This window comes from Xenopus laevis, chromosome 8L (assembly GCF_017654675.1).
Source record: "Xenopus laevis strain J_2021 chromosome 8L, Xenopus_laevis_v10.1, whole genome shotgun sequence".
NCBI classification, from domain to species: Eukaryota; Metazoa; Chordata; class Amphibia; order Anura; family Pipidae; genus Xenopus; species Xenopus laevis.
In genome coordinates this window covers 21196879-21220479 of record NC_054385.1, presented here as the reverse complement: position 1 = coordinate 21220479, position 23601 = coordinate 21196879, and the positions used below count along the sequence as shown (strand labels likewise).

Here is a 23601-nt window from a genome sequence, read left to right as displayed (position 1 = left end):
TGTCTTTTTGTGTCCGCTTCCATGACAGATGAGAAGCTAGACACTTCAACTTGCCAATCAACCATCAACAAGAAAGCTTGCTTTGCAAACTTCCTAGTGCTAGAAAACTGTTCATGCATTGCAGTTTTTTTCACAAAAGAAAAGACAAATAGATGAAAAATATAGTCATTATCAGATGTGGATAGATTTGATGGGCCTGAAATCACATATGGCATTTTCTTATTTCTTTATCTTTCCCACAGTTTCACCACCAAAGGACTTAATGGTGATAGACGTGACAACAAAAACCATGAATCTTGAATGGCAAAACAAAATGAGAGTCAATGAATATCTTGTTTCATATGTTCCGACCAGCCCTGGAGGGTTGGAGCTTGATTTTAGAGTTCCAGGGGACCAAACAGCTGCCACTATTAGAGAGCTTGAACCTGGGGTAGAATATTTCGTTCGAGTATATGCAATCCTCAGAAATCAGAAGAGTATCCCTGTGAGCGCAAGAGTTTCAACTCGTAAGTAAAATGCTTATTCCAGTCCCCGTATCAGGTCATTTATTTTGAATAAGGTTTCTGCACAACTTTGCAAATTGAGTCTTAAAATTACTGTACACTCATGGGATCTGTTTTGGTGATGCTTAGGACCTGGGGTTTTCATTCTGTAAATTACTGCACGAAGCCTACAACCTACAAAGTACATTTAACACTACGGAGGTTATTTCTCAAAATGCAAATTTTTGCTGATTATTTAGTTTAAAAAAAGCCTGCCCAAACTAGAATCCGTGATTGACCTTATTTATTATTAAAAAAAAGCTTGGCAAAATTGACGCAGCAGTACCCAGCACTATTATATGGAAGTGCAAGGAGTATGTATGGACCCAAGCACCTTTAATGAATAGTGTCAATGCATGCACCAATTCTTACATGTTACCACTTACACTTGTGACCGTAAATAAGGCTTAATGGCAGAAAACTGAGCTTATACCTGTTGTGTAGATTGTGAAATCTTGCTGCATCATTTCCTCTCACTTTATAAAGATTATCAGTTAACGATAATCTGTTCAGTAGATGTCATAGTATACATGTGGGTATATATTGTACTTCATGTGACATCCTTGCTGTTTTCATAGACCTCCCAACCACAGATGATTTAAGATTTAAATCTGTGAGAGAAACATTTGTTGAGGTGGAATGGGATCCACTGGACATTTCTTTTGATACTTGGCAACTCATCTTCAGGAACACAGTAAGTGATATGGAATATTCGTTTTTACTCACCACACTTTCTGTAGAAGCTTCACAAAAATGAAAACTTCTCTATTATTGTGCTCACAATTCTAGAAAGAAGAGAATGGTGAGATAACCACCAGCTTAGAAAGACCCGTCACATCATTTGTGCAAACTGGACTTGCACCAGGAGAGACTTATGAAGTGTCTATTCAAGTTGTCAAAAACAAGACCCAAGGACCACCCTTGACTAAAGTGACCACCACAAGTAAGTTTCGTTGTGATGGCAGAAAAGTTTCCATATTCTGAAATAAATCCCCTATGTAAAGAATTATCCCTTCTTAAACGAGGTCCAACATTCAGTTCTTGTGACAAAGACTTCTCTGTTTCAACTATAAACCTAAATGGAAATGAAAACACATGATTGCAAAGCTTGAATAAAGTTGGGGGGGGGGTGAATTATTTAAAACCAAGCCAAATACCTCATTTTAAAATGTAAAAATCAATCACGACCTCCTTTTTCCTTGGCTCAAATCACATTCTGTTTTAGCAGACTAAACACTGACATGTCTGCTCCCCCATCCTTGTAGGAGGTCATGAATAAGAACAAATGCTATAAATCAATGCATGTGGAGGACCTTTAGTGAGAGCAGAGGTAGGAGAGAATCACATAAAAGGGTGCCTGAAAAATACTTCATTATATCCAAGACACAGTAACCTGATCCCTTTGCCTTTACTTCCCAAGTGCAGCACAGAGGACATCTACATGAGTGAGGCAATCAATCTTTCACAATTAAGTGTCTGTTTACAGGAGTATTTGTATCGGAAGGATTTTGATAGACGGAAGATGGTTATGATAATGTCAGTTGAATGTATATAGTGAGTTTGTTTCAGATATGATTCCATTTAATCACTTTATATATTGCTACAGTTTGATCCTTGTTAGAACTAGTTTATAAAGCAATGTGATCTTATCAGATTAAATGCACTTGAAAATGACACCATAGAAGCTGTGTCTGACTGCAATAAGAGATGGTTATATTAGATCAAAGTGTCAGGATGTTACCACTAGCAATGATGGGACTTACACATTTTTTTGGCCAAAACAAATATTGCAGTATCAATTCATTTTCTTACGGAGAATGCCTGATAGTAAAGCTGCCTTGTAGTAGAATTTGTGAAACAGATGTGACAAAACTGCTTTTACTGCTTGTTTTCATTGAAGGTCCTAGGTTTGAGTCCAGCTTGTGCACATCTGCAAGTTTTGAAGTTCTTCCTGTGCTTACGTAGGTGTCCTTTGGGTACTTCTGCTTTGTCCCACACTCCAAAAAAATAAAGGAAGATTCAGTGGCTCCTGTTAAAATTTACCATTTAGTTTGTGTGTGTAAACAGGGAGGCCCATTAATTGAAGGTCAAATTTAGTGATATTAGAGCTTTCTGAAACCAGGATTAAGCTCTGTTTCTCTAAAATCATGAATGCCATAAAAGTTATTAAAAGATGCGAATATAAAAAGTATGAACGAAAAAAAGTGCAGAAAAAATACATATTTATATAAAAATATCAGCAAAAATATCAGCACTCACAGATGAAGTTTTACAAAAAAAAAAAGTCCAATAGGGTCAGCGCAGTGTACATTGACTTCTATAGGACCCGCTTTTTCTTCGAGTTTTTCGTGGTTTTTACACTTAAGAAATGTCACTTTTTTTTAGAGAAATTAAATAAATTTCAAATATTTAGAGGAAAAATAAGATTGAAAAAAGGAAATCCGAATGTAAATAAATAGGCTCCTTAAACTGTAAACTATAACTCGCAGGCTTCAAAATACAGAAATTTTGAGAAATCTCACTCCTCTGTAAATTCTACAGTGGATGACATTATGTTTAGCATTTCAGCAGTGATGAAAGCAGTGGTTTGTCTTCCTATTTGGGAAAAATTGAAACAAGGAACACACAGGATTTCATTGGCTGGATCTGTGCCTAGACACTTGCATGTTCACAAATTTAAAAGCACTGTTCAGCTGCAGCAAGCCTGCCGCAATGTCTTTTTTGATTTCCCTGAAAGTTCATTGTTAGGCTCACCCCCAAAACATTTGCTTGCAGAACCCCCCTTTTATCCCTCCTAAAACCATGAGAATTCTCTAGAATCACAATATTTATATATTCTGTGTTTTATTCGCTAAATATATGCAATCTATTGGTCTTCTCTGTGTGTCTCAGATTAAACAAAGGCTCTGAGCTTTCCTCTGAAAAGTGCTGCTTTCGCTTTCATGTCTGACATTTAGTAAACAATGCAAGAGAAACAACAAAGAAAATATGCCACTGGACTCCTACCTCATTCCAGACACATGACAGTTTCCAAGAGAGGAATTCAAGTATCAGACATCGAAACTCTTAAATTAAGTTTTAAATGTTGATTTAATTTTTGTTACAATCTGACAAATTTCAAGGTACAAGTCCCAGGCACCCCAACCTCAAGATGTGTGTTTATTACACAGTTAGCATTTTGGAGCTTACTGTGATTGCTTAGGTATGCATTCTGTTTTTAAATAATGAGCACTGGTTGATAGCAGTTACAATGAAGTTCTCAGGTCTCAAAAAGGAAAAACTCACCAATCATGAGAAGGGGTCCAGGTGCACCACCCTGAACCTTCAGTTTAGGGAGACGATAACCGTGTAGAGAAAAAAGAGCAGGCAAAGACCAATCTTCCAGACAAACTTGTCAAATAATGAATAGTTTATTTTGGTACACAAAGATACAGCCTTACGCATTTTGTATCATTCAGAAAACTCATTATTTGACAAGTCTGTCTGGAAGTTTGTTCTTTGAAGTGCCTGTTTTTTTTCTCTACATGCATTCTATTATGTCTTTTTTTTTTACTTTTTGTGGATTAACTTCTTAAGCATATTAGAAGGGTTGAACTTGGTCCTTGCTAAGTACTTGCTAAGTAGCAGTAGAAGTCTTTAGTAAGGAAGAGGGCACCTGAACCTTATGAGCAACAATAAAATTATTTATCTTTTTCTTTTTTGCTTTCCAGGACTGGATGCACCAAGTCAGGTTGAAGTAAATGATGTTACCGATACCTCTGCATTAATAACCTGGATTAAGCCCCTGGCAGAAATTGACGGTATTTCTCTGTCCTATGGAACTGGGAATGAGCCGAGAACCACCGTGGAACTAACTGAGGATGAAACCCAGTATTCAATGAGCAGTTTACGGCCAGATACTGAGTATGAGGTTACCCTTATCTCTCGACGTGGAGAAATGTCAAGTTCCCCTGCAACAGAGACTTTCACAACAGGTTTGAGGGAAATCACTGCTTGTCTGTAATCTGCCCATTTCTGTTTTTCATCTGGATATACAGTAAATAATATAATGATATTATTTCTGTATCATTTTAGAGGGTATTTTTGGCTGCAATTAAGGAATAGTCTTAGACAAAAACTATTAAAAAAAAACTAGTGGGAGGTGCACAGTGCTGCGTCAGGGGGCATAGGCCAGCCCTGTCTTAAAAAACTGCCATAGGGCAGGTGGTAGACACAGGGTCCCATTGTGGCCTGTGGTGCCTGTGCTGCAAGTTAGGGGTGGGAGGAGGGACACCTGCGTATCTCCCCCCCCCCAACCTGCCCCACTTAAATACTGCACTACTAAACACAGGCAGCACTCTACTGAATGAGAAGCTGCAGGTCTTTGTCCTCTGAAATGGAATGTAGGGGGCCATGGCAATAACAGAAGTGTGCCAAGGTCAATAAAGGTATCCATCGCTCTCTATTTTGTGAATGTTGCACACTGCCCAGGAGGTCCTAAATGACCACTCTAGTTTTACTGATAAAGAAATTTTCCTTTGTTTAGAGGACCATGTTGTGGTGTTTATAAAAATGGCCTGCGGGTGGCACTGTGCAGATAACTTGTACTGTGTATACACAGGACTTTCTGTACAGCTTGAAAGTGAAAGTGAAAGCTTACTGTTGTGTAATGCCTGCATAAGTCTCTGCTAATAAAGCAATGTTATACTCTACTCATCCTTCGATGCCCAAAACATAACAAATGGCGACAAGGGTGGCTCTTCTTCCTCTGCAGCAGCCTGCACCTTTTCTACCAAACCCTGGTGAGCCTACCATACCTTTTACTGCTTGGATCCGTATGTTTGAAAATTACATTATTGCTGCTGACCACGGGGAGATTTCTGCTGCTAGAAAGCATGCTTTACTTATTCACTGCCTGGGAGCAGAGGGACAGCATATATTTATACATTACCATTAGCTGATGATACTTATGAAACTGCTCTTACTGCTATAAAGAACTTTTTCGTGCCAAGAGTAAATGTGGTTGCTGAAAGATATAAATTCCGTCAACGTGGACAACGTAATGGCGAATCCACAGAACAATTTGTAGCAGCTTTTAGAGAGCTGGTTGTTACCTGTGACTTTGGGAATCTAACAGATGAAATGCTAAGAGACCAAATAATGGAAAAAACAAACTCACCTCGCATTAGAGAGAGACTGCTTCTAGAGCAGGGTTTAACCCTTGCAAAGGCTATTACAGTTGCTAGCCAAATTGAAACAGCAGTAGCAGAGGCTAAAACTCTCAGTCAGGGAACTGCTGGGAATGTACAGATTGTACAGAATTCAACACTGTGGCCTAATAATGCACAGTCACAGGCAAAATACAGTGCTAAGGAAAGGGATTCACCTACACTGCAAAACCGTGCAGCAAATACAAAATACTGCTTTTGCTGTGGTTCAACACAACACACTGCAAATCATGTTTCATGTCCTGCAAAAGCTTTACGGTGCCGCAACTGCACAAAAGTAGGACATTTTGCTACGATCTGCCGAAGTTCTGCTAAAGATGTTCATGAAGTCACTACTACAAATGTCACAGTATTAAGTGTGGATAAAGCAGGTACATTATTCCAGACACGTTTATATGCACTGTCAATGTCAGTACTGCTTGGGCTGACAAAGGGCACTCCATTAACCTGATGCTTGATGCAGGTTTAGCTGCTTCTATACTACCAAAGGATATTTTCTTGTATTACTTTGCAAAAAATCTGCTTGTTGCACCTGCCCTGAAACTGGTCAGTTACTTAAAGGATCCAATCCCTGTGCTTGGTTGCTTGCCAGTACAATTTGAATCAAATACTGCAAAATGTGACTTTTACATTGTGAATAAGGGTACTGCTATACTTGGAAGGGATCTCTTTGCTGCATTAAACCTACAATTTATTGATGGTCTCATTACTACAGCACTAGTGCCTGCCACACAGCCAGTGTCTAAAATTTCACCACAAAGCAACACTTCACTGGGCTGTGCAAAGAACTTTGTACACAAAGTTAAGTTGAGACCAGATATAAAACCAGTACACCAGAAATTGAGGCAATTGCCCTACTCTATAAGGGAGACTGTCTCACAGGAACTAAAGAAACTGGTAGAGCAAGATGTGATTGAAAAATCAGAATCCTCTGAATGGGTTTCACCAATTGTTGTAACAATGAAGAAAACTGGAGGTATTCGATTGTGTGTTGATGTCCGTGAACCTAACAAAGCAGTTGTTATGGATAATCATCCCTTGCCACACATAGAGGAAATATTTTCAGAACTCCGAGGAGCAAAATTCTTTTCTACTCTGGATCTTCAGAGTGCTTATAATCAAGTATTACTGCATGAGGAAAGTAGAGAGAGACCTCACTGCATTTATCACCCATGATGGTTTGTTTCGGTTCAAGCGTGTTCCTTATGGACTGGCTTCAGCACCGAGTTGTTTTCAAAGACTGATGTCTTCTATACTCCATGGCATACCTGGTTTAGAATGCTACTTGGATGATATAACTGTCTATGCTCCAACTATGGATCTTCATGACAAGTACCTAGAAAAGGTTCTGAAATGCATTGATTCCGCAGGACTGAAACTGAACCTTTCCAAATGCCACTTCAGACAAACTCGGCTGTCATTTTTGGGTCATATAATCTCACAAGATGGATTACTGCCTGACCCTGACCATGTCAACGCTGTTACACAAGCACCTCCTCCATCTGACTTCCAGACCTTACGAGCTTTCTTAGGTCTTACTTCATGGTATTCTAAGTTCATTCCCAACTATGCTTCAGTTGTGGAGCACTACTACATGGAACTTTAAGTCTAGTGTGGTCAGAGTCTGTTCAACATAGCTTTGAAATAGTGAAACAGCTAATTGTGAACAGTACAGCACTAGCTTTATTTGATCCTGCACTACCCACTATGGTTACTACAGATGCTTCAGACTGTGGCGTTGGTACAGTTCTCACACAGATCCATGCTGATCATACAGAGAAAACTGTTGCATTTGCATCCAGAACACTTACATAGATAGAGCATAAGTATTCCACTGTTGAAAAAGAAGCTCTAGCAAGTGTTTGGGCAACAGAAAAATGGAGAACCTACCTATGGGGTAGAGAATTTACCTTATGCACTGATCATAGCCCTTTAACTACACTGCTTACAACAAAGGGACTAGGAAGAGCTGGAATGCGTATAGCTAGATGGTCAGCAAGGCTACTGAATTTCAACTAGAAAATGCCATACAAACCAGGTTTGAAAAATGTTACTGTTGATTGTTTGACACGTTTACCTTTACCTACAGCTTCTGATACACTGGATGAGGACATATAAGTTGTAGCATTGACTGATTTACTATCATCTACAGTTACAGCTGCTGATTTTAAGCATGCTTGCCTCACATGTCCAATTCAAGTAAAATTACGGGACATCTTACAAAGCAAATGGCCAAAGGCTGAGAAGAAACTCAGTCCTGATGTTCAACCTTACTACAGGATTAGACACGAACTGTCCTTAGTAGATGGCTATGTTGTCCGTGGAGCTCATCGTTTACTGGTACCAGAGGCATTGCGATAAAAGCTCATACAACTTGCACATGAGAGTCATCAAGGAATTGTACGTACAAAACAAAGACTACGAGCACTATACTGGTGGCCAGCAATGGATGCTGATGTGGTATCTGCCATTCATTCTTGTGTTACTTGTCAGAATCATGACAAAACAGCTATAACACATACACCACCAGTTGCCCAGCAACAAACCGCTTCTTCTTCGGGCGACTAATCTCCCCAAACTGCCTCCCCGCCGGCTAGAATCTAAATTGCCGGCGGGATGGCACTAGGAGCGCTTCTTTTCTCCGAACTTCGGGACGACTTTGGAAAACAAAATGTAAAATGTATAATACTTCAGCTGTTAAAATTCAGAAAAACTAATCAAGGAGTTAAAGCTCAAAGAGTTAATAATTGTTATAGAAAGGGAGGAGAAAATTGCTATAAGATAAGGGAAGTGAGAACATAGACAGCATAAAAACCCACCAAGTAAGGAGTAATAAAGCAGGAGCAGTTATTCTAAACAGCATTTTCTCTGACAGAGAGTCTCTATCATGATCATTCGTGTGGGTGGAGCCTCCAAGCCACTAGCATTTACCATCTGTCAGCCTAACCTAGTCTGAAGTCAGGAACAATGTTCTTTCTCTCTGCTTCTAAACGAAATCAGTATGTGAGCAGGAAATTCAATGCAATTTCTGCACTTTTGCTGCCGGCCTCCTCCTTCTTGCACTCTCCTCCTCCCCCTACCTATCAAAAAAATCTCCTATGCAGGCCCTATTATATGGTGCGTGGTGTGGCAAAAAATAAATAAATAAAGTTTAAAAAATTTTATAAGGCTGTCAGTGGGCCCCCAAAAACAGTGGGCTCTGGGCAGATGCCCCTTTTGCCATGTTATTAAAGTGGCCCTGCCACTACACTAATTCACTAAAATGCAAAGTTGCGTCTCTGCAGCCGAACGCTGGCGTAATTTCGCTAGCGTTAATTTATCAGTGCAAGCATTTTATTGCAAACTTCATTAGTACTCTTACACTTAGGTCAATTTGAATATCGCGGGTTCCTATAGGTCTAACAGATAACTTTATTAGAGATGCAAATGCTTGAAGTGGCCACCTATTATTAAAAATGTCCACGGGAACAAAACAAAAACAAAAGTGATCCTCTATTGTCCTAGACATGAGCCCACCCTAAAACAAATGTGGCATGCCCCTCAAATGGTAAAAAAAATGATAAAACAAATTAGTTACAACTTTTAAAGTTTAAAATATGAAAAACCGCCAGTGTTTTTTATAATTTTTATGACTTTTCGGCATACAGGATATGATGTCACTGATAAAAGATTAAGGAAGATGTAGCTTCATTCATTATCAGTTTGCCAGGTCTAAGCTGGCGAATGAAACTCTGGCGCTGGTGATAGGGCTCGAAACTTCATTAGCGATGAACTCTTTCGCTGGTGAATTGTCCTCTATGCCTGTTATTAAACTGCCAATATCCCTGCGGATGGATTTCTGGCGAATTTTCGCTAGCGATGGCCACTTCGTACTTAAGTAAATCTGCCCCATAAAGTTGGACTGTTTGGGTACATTTTTTTTCTCTCTCTTTATAGAAGAGCCACACAGCTGTTATAGCAGAGCTGTTAGATCATCTTGTATATATTACATGTGAGATATCACAGCTGAAAGTACATAACAATATTATTTACAGGAAATTATACCAGCAACAATACAGATTTGTTATACAGAATTGATTTATATATGTACATAGGCAAGTGTGTTTAACTTACCAAAACAACCTACATCATTCCAAACCTCCATGGAAACCCCATGTTATTGCCATGCAACAACTGCTGAACATTCTGATGCCAGTAACTTCAGCCATTTATGGGAGTTATGGTTCATCGACAGATGAATCCCTTTTCCATAATTGCTCTTCTCTTGAAAAGAAAATATTTTTTCTGATGTGAAAAAGATGGCATGGCTTTACGTGCACAATACTTATTTCTTAGTGTTCTTCTTTTATTTATGAATGTAGAAAATTGAATCTCAGCGGCCTAAATGACAGCATTTCTTTGCTTGATGTAATATAAGCAGTGGAGCATAATCTGATCATCAATCAAAAGAGGTCTTGCCTTATGTTTATTCATGTAGACAAACAATATCAACTGCCTATTCTTTTTCTGAAATACAGACAACACTTTAGTAGCTAGTCCAAAACATTGTTTACAATAATAAAATCATTGATGAAAAGGGAGAAAAACAGCTAGGGGCAAATTTATCAACATTTCCGTTTTAACGACAATTCGTGATTTTACAGGTAAACAATAAACAAATGGGATTATTTTTTAATTACGTTTTTGAAACTCTGATATTTAAGATCTAAAAAGTGCAAAAAAAAAAGGTGAATATAAAAAATCTCCCACTAACAGCCAGTAAAGTTAATGTTGAAGTCAATGGGAGATATATTTTCAAAATTCAAGCTATATTAAACGTTACATTTTTCAAAATCAGTAGAATTTTTGCCTTCTCATTGGAAAAAAACTATTTTACTGTGTTCAACTTATTTTTCATATTTTTAAGAAATCCGGTTTTAAGAGTTTTCTAAATTGAATTAAGGGTTTTTTTTTTTAAAATTTTAATCAGCCTACTTCCCTGTGTGTGTTAAAAAGTAAATTAGGAAGGGATTTCTAAAAACAGAATATACTGTATAAAACAAGAAATTTAGGACATAAAGTACAGCTTGCCATTAATGATGATAAATTAAGGATCCCAGGAAAATAGCTGCACTAAATTAGCAATGTAATAAAACCGTAACTTTTGCCTGCATTTAGAAACCAAAACAGATATTTATTTTGTAACAGCTGATAAGTAAATGCTACATGTTGATTGGTTGCTATTGATGCTATTGATTACTAGACCTGTAGCAAAAGTGTTTCCTCTTCCTGCAGTGTATAATACTGTGGGTATGAGCTTTTTACTACTGCATATGTCAGGTCTGAACGCTGGAGAATGTCCAGCAGGTAGAAACCTATATAACCATGGTAAAGCAATTAATCAAATAGAAAAAAAACAGATACAGGCCTGAGTTTAGACTGAGTGGAGTCCAGTAAAGGCCTGAAAAGGTCAGGGCTAGCGGAAGACTAGCAAGTCCTAAAGGCTGGCCCAAGGTCAGTGGCAGGTGGCAGACAAGAAAGGTTGATTAACAGGCCAAAGGTCTAACCAGGAGATCCACATAAAACGGGTATCAGATGGGAACAGAAGGCCAGAACCAGGAAGGGATCACAGAAACAAAGGCATGGAACACAGGAACCAGGAATCACATACATAAGTCAGAGACTAGATCAGATGGCCAGGCAACAGGAAGTTCCATTGCACAGGATTATAAAGGGCCTTGATTGCTTAATCAACAACACATGTTATTTATGGAGAAGGAATGGTCTTTTTACATAGAGGTGCCAAAAGTAGTGATCACATGTACTTACCCGAGCCAGTGCAGCATTTAGGAGAAAACTGCATCGGCATGGGATTCTTCCAGAGAGCAACACAGAGCGATCATCTTCTGGCGTCTTTTTCTTTGCGGCCGGTGCAGTTTTTCCTAATACGTGCACCAGCCTGGGGTTTCAGGTAAGTACATGTGATCACTTGGGGGTGCTTTATTTTTGCCCCCCCCCCCTCCCGGTGGCTCAGTACAAAGACAAAGGTTAGGGTTTGATTCCTAGTGATTCCTGACAGCATATATGGTATATTTGTTGTAACTTCAAATGTCTTAGCACTACCCACAGCCTTTTGGAGTCTCTGGTCTCTGCTTTCAGAGGCAAAGTGTGTCACTTCCTTTTTCATAGAACACATTAGAACACATATCCAACAAATAACTAAGCTATGCTTCTCTTCTTTTAAAGACCTGGACATTCCAAAGAACCTGCGTAGGGTTTCAAATACAGATACCAGTATAACTTTAGACTGGAAAAATAGTCAAGCCAACGTTGAATATTACAGAATTAAATATGCACCACTCTCAGGGGGAGACCATGACGAAGCTATGGCACCCAGAAGCAATGAAGCTACCACCAAAACCACACTGACAGGTGAGTGAGAGTGTCAACATTTCCACAAGCCACAAGGTTTCATCATTTATACGGTTTAGGATGAAAAAACTTTGGCTCTATACCTATGGTAATGAGTTATGACTTGGTCTTGTGTATACTTTTCTGAGTGGGTATAGTACTTTTGACATTGTGAGCCAGTGCAGTCTTGTTTAAACCACATATCAGGGGAATAGTCATTAATATAAACATGCAACCAAGTAATAGTGGATTCTATTATTAGCGTGCTATTATTAGTGTGCTTCCTCAACTCAGCATTTCTTCCTGTTGCAAACAACTGAAACAGTAGCACATTTGTTAATTGTTGCCTTGTTCTGGAAACAGTCATTTAGAGCAGGTGAATTCTGTCAGCAACTCACTGCATGAATGTATTTATTTGTAGATGCAAAATAATATTTGATTTTAAATTGTTGCTAGGTTTGAGACCTGGAACTGAGTACGGAATCGGACTGACCGCTGTGAAGCAAGACAAAGAAAGTTTGCCAGCTACAATAAATGCTGCAACTGGTAAGCATAAAAGTAAAGTGCTTTCTGCGGTAATTGTGATGAACAAAGAATATATCATTAATATAGTATGGGATATTTTGTAGACCTTGATGCTCCCAAGGATTTGGAAGTCACTGGGGCCACTGAAACAACCTTAGACCTAAAATGGAAAGTACCGGTAGCTAAAATTGACCACTATCGCCTCACTTATACATCAAGTACTGGTGATAAAAAGGAAGTTCAGGTCCCAGGAAATGCCGTCACCCATGAACTCAGTAGACTTGAGCCTGGCAAAGAATACAGTCTATCTCTTGTAGCTGAGAAAGGAAGGCACAAGAGCAAGCCTGCCACTGTGGTTGGTAGGACCGGTAAGTTCAAGATTAAGATAATATATAAAGTTGTTAACTGCTTTTATGTCCTAAATAATGTCTTAAAGTTGTTGCAACGTTTGCATCTAAAATACATTTATATGAGCATTTCATAGACCAGCCACAGTCTTTTTGAAGGGAGACAGATTTTTTTTTTAATGGTTGATTTTTCTGAAATCTTTTCTGCAGTTCACTTAGCACTGATTAGGAAGTCGGGTTGTTATCTGCTTTTCCTAGTACAATACTCTGGGCTGCATTGTGAGAGAGGAATGTAAGTTTAGATGGCAAAACTGGGTCTTTACAAAAAAAAAAAGCATACCCTGGAAACTGGGTCCTGGTGTGATATCCTGATGGTTCCTAAAAAGGTGTTAACAGATTATATGAGTGAAACTTAAAAATTATTCTAAAACTGGCACACTTAATTTAAAAAAAGGCTTCTGTTGGCATATGGACACCAGTTCCCGTGTGATGCCTTGTTGGAGGGCACCAATTTGGCTACCTTTGCTACAGAGCACTCTTCAGCAGAAATTTTAAATAATAAAGCAGTAGGGTCTGCTAAATATTGCTGTGTATCTTTACCAGGGAAACTGTTTTTGATTCAAGTATGGTGTGTACAACTTTAAAAGCGTTCTGCATCAGTAACCATTTACCCATAATACGAAACTGGGTAATAAATGTTTTTAGCTGTGTATTCATATTATGGCTCTGAAATAATTTTGACTTTTCACATTTCATTATTGGGCAAAATGTATTTTTCTAATGTCTTCATATAAGAATATCACAAGTGAAAAAATGTTTTACTCAAGGAAACGAAAGTCCTGGTTAAGTAATTGCAATATTTTAACAAACGTGAAGTTTTTTTTTGTTTTTGTTTCTGAAAATATAGTCTAAACTTAAAGCTTTATATTTCCTGAAAAAAAAACCTGACTACTCTATCGCCAAGTTCCAACTTGTCTTTTACAAGGGATACACCTTTAATCCAAATGCTTTCTATATAAATATAAAAACTATAATAGCTACAGTAGTTAATGTCATTTCTCTCACCAACATGTCTGTCACCAAGATAGGGCAGATTTTCTACCCCTACAGGCTACGGATGATGGCTGCGTAATAACAGTTTTATTGCCTTTTTAAATTAATGACAATTTTTAAATATTACAGGAACTAATGCAAGAACAACCCAGGAAATCAAGAATGTGTTTTCTTTTTTTTTTTTTTTTTTTTTTTTAATTTGGTAGCTGCTGCTATAACAAAAATTTTAAAGGGTTTCTAATATTTCTTATGCTGGGATCAATGCTCTGGAATATAATAATATCAGTAATTTTAATGACTGAACTCTTCAAAAACGTGTAGTTTTAAAACGTACTAGAACAGTATCCTCCCATAGCCCCTTGATTTATCCTATAAACATTACCTCAATCAGCACTGATGGGCTGAAGTACAGTTTGAAGGATCATTCAAATCGTCTTCTATTCTGTAATACAAGCATCATATGAATTAGAAATTTAAGCGTTGGGCTTTTAAACAGACCTGGTACTATGGATGTGAGTGGGTCTATAAAAACCCACCAAAGTGGAAAAAGTCATTAAAATATAAAGCGAGTGACCTAAGCAAGTTTAGGACTGAAATGAATCTTTGTATTACTGAACTAGTCCTTAAACTTGAAGCCATGGGTTTCCTAGCTGAACTATTTTATTACAATGCCTGCATTCATAATCCAAGGGAATGTGTTCATAAAAGTGTAGATTTATTTATTACTAGGTTAATGCAATTCTTCCTCAAGTCAGGCATTGGACAGAGCATAAGGAATTTAAAGTCAGGCACCGTCTGTCATGAATCATTTTTTTTATTGCATTGCTATTCTGTATATGCAATTCTTTCCATAAATCCATCTCATCATGTGCAGTCCACTGCTGTTACTTTTTTGTCTCCTTTCATTCGAAATCATTTAATATATTCCACATTACTGTATAACTATTGTTGTATGAGAGTTGGCTTTATACAATATGACACTGTACTTTGTTCTTCCTTTTGTAAGTCCCAGTGATGGCTATATATATTTTTAAGATAGTAAAGTGACTCTTCTTTATAAATGGCCCCATGTTGTTATGCTTTTAGACAAAATAATTAGATGATTATACTGTGTCTCATAAGTTTGGGCAGTCAAATGTTCCCTGCAAATTAGATAAATGACTAGAGGCGACTTTAGCTTATCACTTCCCATGACAAAACATGGACAAACTGGTAATACACAAATGCATAAAGGCAACTGAATAACCTTAATGGTTGTATAATTAGTAAAACTTGTCTAAACTACACCGTAAGAGAGAAATAATAGCAGGTGTAAGGTATGCCTGGTTCTAGTAACCCACGGCAGCAGTTACTGGTCTGTTCTCTGAAAGAAAACATCTGATTGGTTGCTATGGATTATTTAGCCTGAAGAAAACTTGATACCTGTTATTATATTACCCTATTTGACACAGAGATATGAAGTATAAAGTAGATTCAATATAGACCATATTTTCTTACATATTTATTTTTCCTGAAGTGAAAGAAATAAATTAACGTAGGTGTATAAATATTTTAGTGGTTTTTGAAGCATGCTGTTTTGTTTTAAGATTGTTGGTTTGTCCTTTATTATAAATGCATCTACTAATATAAGCATATTCTCACACTCAGAAGAGCCACGGGAACTGGGGAGTTTAGTGGTGTCCCAAATAAGCTGGGACTCTTTCAAGCTCACATGGATAGCCCCAGAAGGCAACTATGAGAAATTTGTTATCCAGGTTGAGGACTCTGAACACAGAGAAGAACCTAAGAACATTTTAATACCTGGAGAACTCCGATATTTAGAAGTGCCAGGACTTAAGCCAGAAACAAAATATCAAATCACGCTTCATGGTGTAATTCAGGGATCTAACACTAAACCTCTCTTTGGTGAAGCAGTTACAGGTATCTCTTTCATTGCAATTGCTACGCTCTGGCTGCAGGCAATGCTTTATGTTCAGTACATGATCCACCCAGCGAATGCACTGACTTTTTAATGCACCTTTATCTCTTGTTCAACTTTCTTTTTGCAGCTTATAATAAGTACTCTGATTACCCAGGAAGGCTTCCTTTGGATCTCTTTTCTGTATCTAATAGGATAGTGCAGCTCTTACTTGAGGCAGTTAAATTTTTCTAAATCATTTTCCAAAGGACACTACAGACAGAAGGGATTCTTAGTTTTGCGCTAATGCAGGCAACAAAAAGACAATATGATACCCAAAAAAACCCATAAAATATATCCTTATAAAATAAGGCTTAATGATATCATTAGTCATAATTATGTCTCTTGGATCACATGGCCCATTCAGAGTTGTGTATTGTTAGAAATACTGCATCAGAATTCCAAGATCGTTGTATGATTATACAGCTAGTTGTCTAATAATATGTTTATTCGCTAAAGATACAGTAGCTCATAATATGAGGCCTTTTTAGGTATTACATAAAACACTCTACCTATAATATAATTAAGGTCAACTAATATTAAATGAAAACATTGTTTGCTTGCGTAGAATAACTGTTACAATTGTACCTCCAAGGCTAAGCTTCATAAATGTCTATAGAAGTACATAGATGAACTTGTAATTAGGTTCTAAACTGAACTGACTTTTTTTTACACTAACCCCTTCATATGGATGATTGGTGCCCTTTATTTTCTGACAAAGCCAGGTGCCAAAATAGAGTGCGCAACTTGTTGCGCAAATGTTGAATAGAAGTCATTTCTATTCATTATTCTAAAGATATTCTTACCTCAACAAGTCCAAAATACAATATATGAGATACAAGTACGCTATATATTTGGATGTTATAGGTTTCATAGTGCACATACTTGAAGTTATGTGTGCCACATAGGAATGCACTTCAGAAAAAAATGTCCTTTCCTGTCCTTCCTCTCTATTCAATGCTGACATGTGACACTAGCGGACTGTAAAAGTGGCTCACATGTTTCTTGTAAGGATTGGTTGGCAGCACAGCCTGTGGTCTCAAAAGATTCACTTCAGGATTTGTTAGACCAAAAGATCTGTTGATTCAGTTCAAGATTCAGTTCAGGATTCATCCGAATCCCAGCCTTTCTGTACATATATTTCTTATGTTACACATTCAAAATAAAAGAAAAACAACAACAAAAAGCATTACTACTAATTGATATAATTAATATTAAGTACAATGTTTTTGTAAGTAACTTTATAAACACAAGAGGAACTGATTCAGTAATCAGGAACACCATATGCTCTACGATTTCCCATATTAGCTGCTAAAGCTATTTTGGAACTGTGGCCCCCATTAGCTTCTAATTTAAACACTTGCTGATTGCCTATCCTTAAAGAAAAGGTAAATGGACTACTAGTCCTTGTTTTAGACCAAAATCAGCTTTATTTCTCATTACAGAGCTGCGTTTAACTTGAAACATATACCATCGCAAACATACAGCTTTAGAATGCCAACAATGCAAGACCACCCACTACACCTCTGCGAATGGCAGACCTGGAAAATGGCTTTCCCTAATGCTTTTCTTTACTACATGAATATTTAGAACTGAGCTTCTTTTTCCATCTGTCAGCGTCTGTCAAAAAACGTTTGCCTCCACAGTTTCATTCTGCATGGCAGCAATCAAGCATGTAAAATGTTGCCATTCCATCTTGGCATCTGAGGACAAGGCAGCATTATATACCAATTTCAATGTTTTAAAACTGCTTTCCTTGCAGCTCTCAATTTACATTAGGTCTCAAGAAGTCTGTTTTTCTTTCCTTGCAGCTTATGGATGTGGCAGTTCTTTTGGAAAAGACCGGGCTGTGTTTTTTATATTAATTGTATTAATGTTTCTTTTTGGTCAGAAAACATTCCAGAAGTGGGTGAGTTAGCTGTCTCCGATGTCACGACAAACAGCTTTGATCTGTCATGGACAGCAACCAAGGATTCATTTGAAGGATTTGTTATTGAAGTGATTGATACCAACAGGTTGTTTGAACCAATGACATTGAATGTCTCAGGCAAACTCAGAACATCATCTGTCTCTGGATTGTTATCAAAGACAGATTACAGCATCAACCTCTATGGCATTGTCCATGGTCTGCGTACACAGGCCATAAGTACTTCTGCTACCACAGGTATTGGATCTACCAGCCTTGTTTAACAAACATATCTTTTTTCTCATTTCTAAATGCAGTCAGTATCTTCCAACTCTTGGTCTGTGTAGCATTGTTTTGATGAAACAATAACTCATTTTAAAAAAGGTCTCTTACTCTTTCTTTATCTATGTTGTGTGTATATAACTATGTGTATGTCCTTGCATGTGTCTTTATTTTTAAGTCAGTTTGTGCTCCAGTATCTTAACTCCAAAAAACAGGTCCTTCAAGTTAAACAATACTCTTTCTTTCACTACTTTGTCTTATAATTCATCTATATTGTTTTGGTCCTTTTCTGAATATGATTCCTACTTTATGTTGCTTGTATGTATCGTTGACATTTCCATTTAGCATTTGCTTTCCATTTGCATTTGTTTTCTATAAGATCAGTACATAAGGCCACTTCTGACTTTAGATACTCACAAACATTCTACATATAAGCAGTGATTAAGAAGCTTTTTCATTATGCTAAATATCATTCTTTTACAGTGAAAAATAAAATTAAGAGAGCAAAAGATGTCCTTTTTAAAGGAGGGAGATGTAGCTTTGATAAAAAACACATATAGAAAAGTTAACAAATGAAGCAAACGTATCATTGTAAATGCTTGACTCTAAGGGGCCGATTCACTAACTTCGAGTGAAGGGTTCGAAGTAAAAAAACTTCGAATTTCAAGTGTTTTTTGGGCTACTTCGACCATCGAATGGGCTACTACGACCTTCGACTATGACAACTTCGAATCGAAGGATTCAAACTAAAAATCGTTCGACCATTCGATAATCGAAGTACTGTCTCTTTAAGAAAAAACTTCGACCCCCTAGTTCGCCATCTAAAAGTTACCGAACTCAATGTTAGTCTATGGGGAAGGTCCCCATAGGCTTGGCTAACTTTTTTTGATCAAAGGATATTCCTTCGATCGTTGGATTAAAATCCTTCGAATCGTTCGATTCGAAGGATTTTATCGTTCGATCGAAGGAATAATCCTTTGATCGTTCGATCGCACTATTTGCGCTAAATCCTTCGACTTCGATATTCGAAGTCGAAGGATTTTAATTCCCAGTCGAATATCGAGGGTTAATTAACCCTCGATATTCGACCCTTGATGAATCGGCCCCTAACTGTTGCTCTGCTTTTGTGGCTTTTGGGCACTTGTATCAGTGGCCGAATATACAATAAGTGCTCCACATAAACATAAATTAATAAAAAACATTAATAAACAGAAATAACCATAACAGAACTACCTACAGTATAATGAGCACCTTCCCATCATACTGCAGTAGACTCCACGTAACAAAATATGTATACAGCACAAACAGTTTTACTCCTCTTCAGGTAAAAAATTATGTTACTTTTCCTTCAAAGGCAATATAATCAACATATGATAGTAAAAAAATAAAGCGGGATGATGCTGACAAAAAAAACCCAAAATAGTTTTATTGTATGGAGATATAGTAAAAGCATGCACATTTTGGCATCTATTACCATGGATAAACCCTATTGGGTGTAATGCAAGCACAGTGCTGGTACTATATCTATACTTAGTGCATAATTGTCTTTTCTTTTGCTATCTCTGCTTACACTTTTTCTTAGCTTATGTACCCAGTGGCTTTTGCCAGAGGAAGAAATATGATAGGTCTTAGTCACAATACTTTAAGAGCAGGGGCAGTGTCGGACTGGCCTACCGGGATACCTGGAAAACTCCCAGTGGGCCCAGGTGTCAGTGGGCCCTCCTGCTTCTAACCATTTGTTATATATCATGGTCATTCCCTATTTCTTTTTAGGAAAAAAGAGACTTGATAATGGCACAATAGAGTATAGTAAGTAGATATAAAAGACTTGGAGAATAAAAAGGTTAAGTGAGTAGAGGAGGAATAATAGTTTGGAAAGTGGGCCGATGGTCTAAGGTTTTACAGTACCTCATAGCGCATTCCCCTACTTTAAATAGATCATTTATTGTCTCCCATGTGTCCCATGAGTGTTTGAACATATATCTTTGATAATTGTAACTTGACTTTCAATATGATGACTATAGAGAGTTTTATAATATAATTAATACAATTATTAATTATTGGTAGTTGTTATGGTAAGTTATTTCCTTTATTATGTTTGTATTTCTACTACCAAGCACAACATTCACTTCAATTATTTTATTAGGTGGGAGGTAACATACATTTTTTTTTTACCTCAGAATGTTCTAAGACACTCTGAAACCCTTTACAATCAGTAGCGCTGTGGGGTAAATTGTCTCTCCATCCGTCCCGACAACTTTTTGGTGCCACTTCTTCTGTATATTACTCATAAATGTGATTTTAATGTTTTTTCTTTTCAGTTAATGCTAATTAATTTATTTTATTTGCACTTAAGGATTTTTTCACCACAAAAACAGAAGGAAAAATTAATTTGCTTCCATTGCTTTCTCTATCTGGATTATATTTCACATTGAACTTTTTTTTTCTTAGGATGGAAAGCTGTCACGCACGTATTAATTTCCACATTTTTTCCTTTCATGATATTCTTTTCAGAGCCAGAGCCTGAGGTTGGCAATCTTCTAGTTTCCAAAATAACTTCAGACAGTTTCCACCTATCATGGACCGCTGATGAGAGTGGTTTTGACAATTTTATTCTTAAAATAAGGGATGCCAAACAGCAGTTTGAGCCTATAACACTAACTGTCACAGGCATCGAACGCTCTTCATTGGTAACAGGACTGAGAGATGGTACAGAGTATGATATTGAGCTGGTCGGCGTTGCCAGTGGTCAACGCTCTCCTCCCTTAAAAGGAATGGCAACTACAGGTATTTTATTAAATAAAATCTGTAGGGATCCCAATAGGAATCATACAGTACATCTAATTAGATGCAAATTTTGTTCATTTTGACTGGTAAAAATATGTATCACTGGTCGATGATTTATTTATGAAAAATTGACCACTCGGTTTCTTTGATATGAAATATGTTGAATATTTGTAAAATATATGAATTCACCAGTGTAAAAAAAAGTGGATATATGAGGATGGGTCGTACTTGTTATTATTACATGTACAGAAACCTGTTATCGAGAAGGCTCTGAATTGCAGGAAGGCCACCCCCCATAGAGTCCATTTTAACTAAATAATTCAAATTTCGAATCAGGTTTTCCTTTTTCTCTGTAATAATAAAAAAGTACCTTGAACTTGATTCCAACTAATGATATAATCAATCTTTATTGGAGTCAAAACAATTGTATTAGGTTTATTTAATGTCTAAATGTTTTTTTAGATTTAAGGTATGAGGATCCAAATTACAGATATCCCTTATCTGAAAAACCCCAGGTCCCGAGCATTCTGGATAACAGGTCCCATACCTGTATTTATAAGATGCTAACATTTTCTGCAGCTCTGTACATAAGGTTACATAATTTACTGAAAAATTGATGCATTAGGCGATGAGGGCACCGCCTGCAGGCTTACAATCTATAAAGTGGGGTTAGTTAATGCAGAAGGTATAAAATGATGTGGCTGTGCGGGAAGTAAATGTTTGGAAAATTGGATAGCGTTATGACCGTGTTAGTGAGAAGATAATGAGTCAGCACAATGTGACGGGCAGAATATCCTATATCTATTTGGTTAGTAGATGTAAGTGTAAGCTTCGTGGAAGGGGTGAATTCGAAGGAAAAATTTGAAGCTCTGCAGGGTAGAAGAGTGTCTGATTCTGTAGGGTAATGGATTCCACAGGCCAGAAACTTCTCTCGAGAAGGTTTGGAGGCGTGCATGTAATAAGGTTACTAGGGCAGAAGAAACTTTAAGATCATTAGACAAGTGGAACATAGTTGTCATTAGGATTATACCTTGAGATGAGAATCCTAATGTAAGGCGAAACATTGCTATTGAGAGCTTTGTCTGAATGTGAGGAGTTTAAATTTCATAACATAAACATAATTTTCATGGTTTAACTTAGTAAGTATAATACCTTAAACGTCCAAACACTTTAGACCTCACCTATGCATATGAAGTAATAGTCAGTATTTCATATATGCAGCCAACTACAGTGAAACCCTCAATTTTACATCCCCTGATTTAAAGCTTTGCCTCATTGTACATTTGTGTTTTGTGGTTCCACCTGCATATTGTACACAATACATTTCCCTGATTTTACATTTTCCAGGATTTTACACCATTTTTTTCTGGTCCCCTGAAAAACGTAAAATGGTGGTTCTACTGTAATTCATAGGTGCCGTTTATGTAATAACTGAGGCTCAAATATCAAAACTGGGTAATCAATTCACATTAGCTTGGGTGAAAATAGCCCAATAATCACTCCTCCACCTCTAAGTTACTGAAGTACCTTAATTTCTCCCCTAATAAATTATCCAGATCCTGCCTGAAACTATATGCTAAAGTGCAGAGTTAATATGGGATACAATATGGAAACCAATATACAAACTTATAGTATATTCAAGTGTCTTATCCTTTATTACCCCTTCCAGAAGCATTCCTACCACTGATGTCAAACTAACAGGCTATAGGGAATTAGACAAAAAGCACAAATTGCACCTTTTGTTACATTTCCCTATATGTTTTATATATTTTAATTTTTTTTGTGTCAGTTAAATGAAACAATGTTTATTCCTGCCTGCAATAAGCAATAATGGGCCATATAGTCATGTTTGCATGTGTCTCAATCGCGTGTCTTCTGTGCACATGCCTTCTTAAATATTTTCCCTTCAGGCTAACAGTGGTGTCTTTTACATATACAAATAAAAATGTTACAAGCATCTCTTTCCAAAAATATGTTAATTCCCAAACTGTACTGTTTGGAGGCTCAGCCTGAAAAACAGTTGTTGTGAATAGGGGAACCTGCTCACCTCAAGGGGGGTTGAATGGTTATTACAGCAATATTTTCATGTATTTGCAACTCTGTTTTGAGATTAGAAGGGTACAGACTAATGTTGGACATCACCACTGCAGTATAACGGTAGTATCATGTTTCTAGGGCCAAAATATATGTCTAAATCCTTTCACACCCTAATAATCTCTAGATTCTTAATCCCAGCTTCTCTATAGAGTGTAATATTTCAACCCCTAAATGGAAAATTGCATGTTGGGCCATTTTTTCTGCAGTTTTCTTTTGTTATGTACAGTTAGAATTTTAGCTGTATATTTTTATTTATGAGGGTTTGCATGGATTTTTTCATAATCCTATTTGGAAGAACATTAAGGGGCCGATTCATGAAGCTCGAGTGAAGGATTCAAATTAAAAAAACTTCGAATTTCGAAGTGTTTTTTGGGCTACTTCGACCATCGAATGGGCTACTTCGACCTTCGACTACGACTACGACTACGAATCGAAGGATTCAAACTAAAAATTGTTCGACTATTCGACCATTCGATAGTCGAAGTACCGTTTCTTTAAAAAAAACTTC

The 23601-nt window shown here is 37.3% G+C and overlaps 1 protein-coding gene across 5 annotated transcripts in view; it reads left to right on the top strand.

Moving 5' to 3' along the window:
- Window positions 1-23601, top strand: part of tnc.L (tenascin C L homeolog) — a 63706-nt gene that overhangs the window by 19144 nt on the left and 20961 nt on the right. For 2 of the 5 annotated variants that reach the window (XM_018229591.2, XM_018229592.2), the window contains 10 exons: window positions 243-506; window positions 1121-1236; window positions 1332-1485; window positions 4253-4516; window positions 11975-12160; window positions 12596-12685; window positions 12769-13032; window positions 15712-15984; window positions 17913-18185; window positions 20724-20996. In XM_018229591.2, the coding sequence (XP_018085080.1) occupies window positions 243-506; window positions 1121-1236; window positions 1332-1485; window positions 4253-4516; window positions 11975-12160; window positions 12596-12685; window positions 12769-13032; window positions 15712-15984; window positions 17913-18185; window positions 20724-20996 (2157 nt within the window). The remainder of the gene's footprint in view (window positions 1-242; window positions 507-1120; window positions 1237-1331; window positions 1486-4252; window positions 4517-11974; window positions 12161-12595; window positions 12686-12768; window positions 13033-15711; window positions 15985-17912; window positions 18186-20723; window positions 20997-23601) is intronic. The other 3 variants (XM_041572508.1, XM_018229593.2, XM_018229595.2) reach the window with 3 other exon arrangements.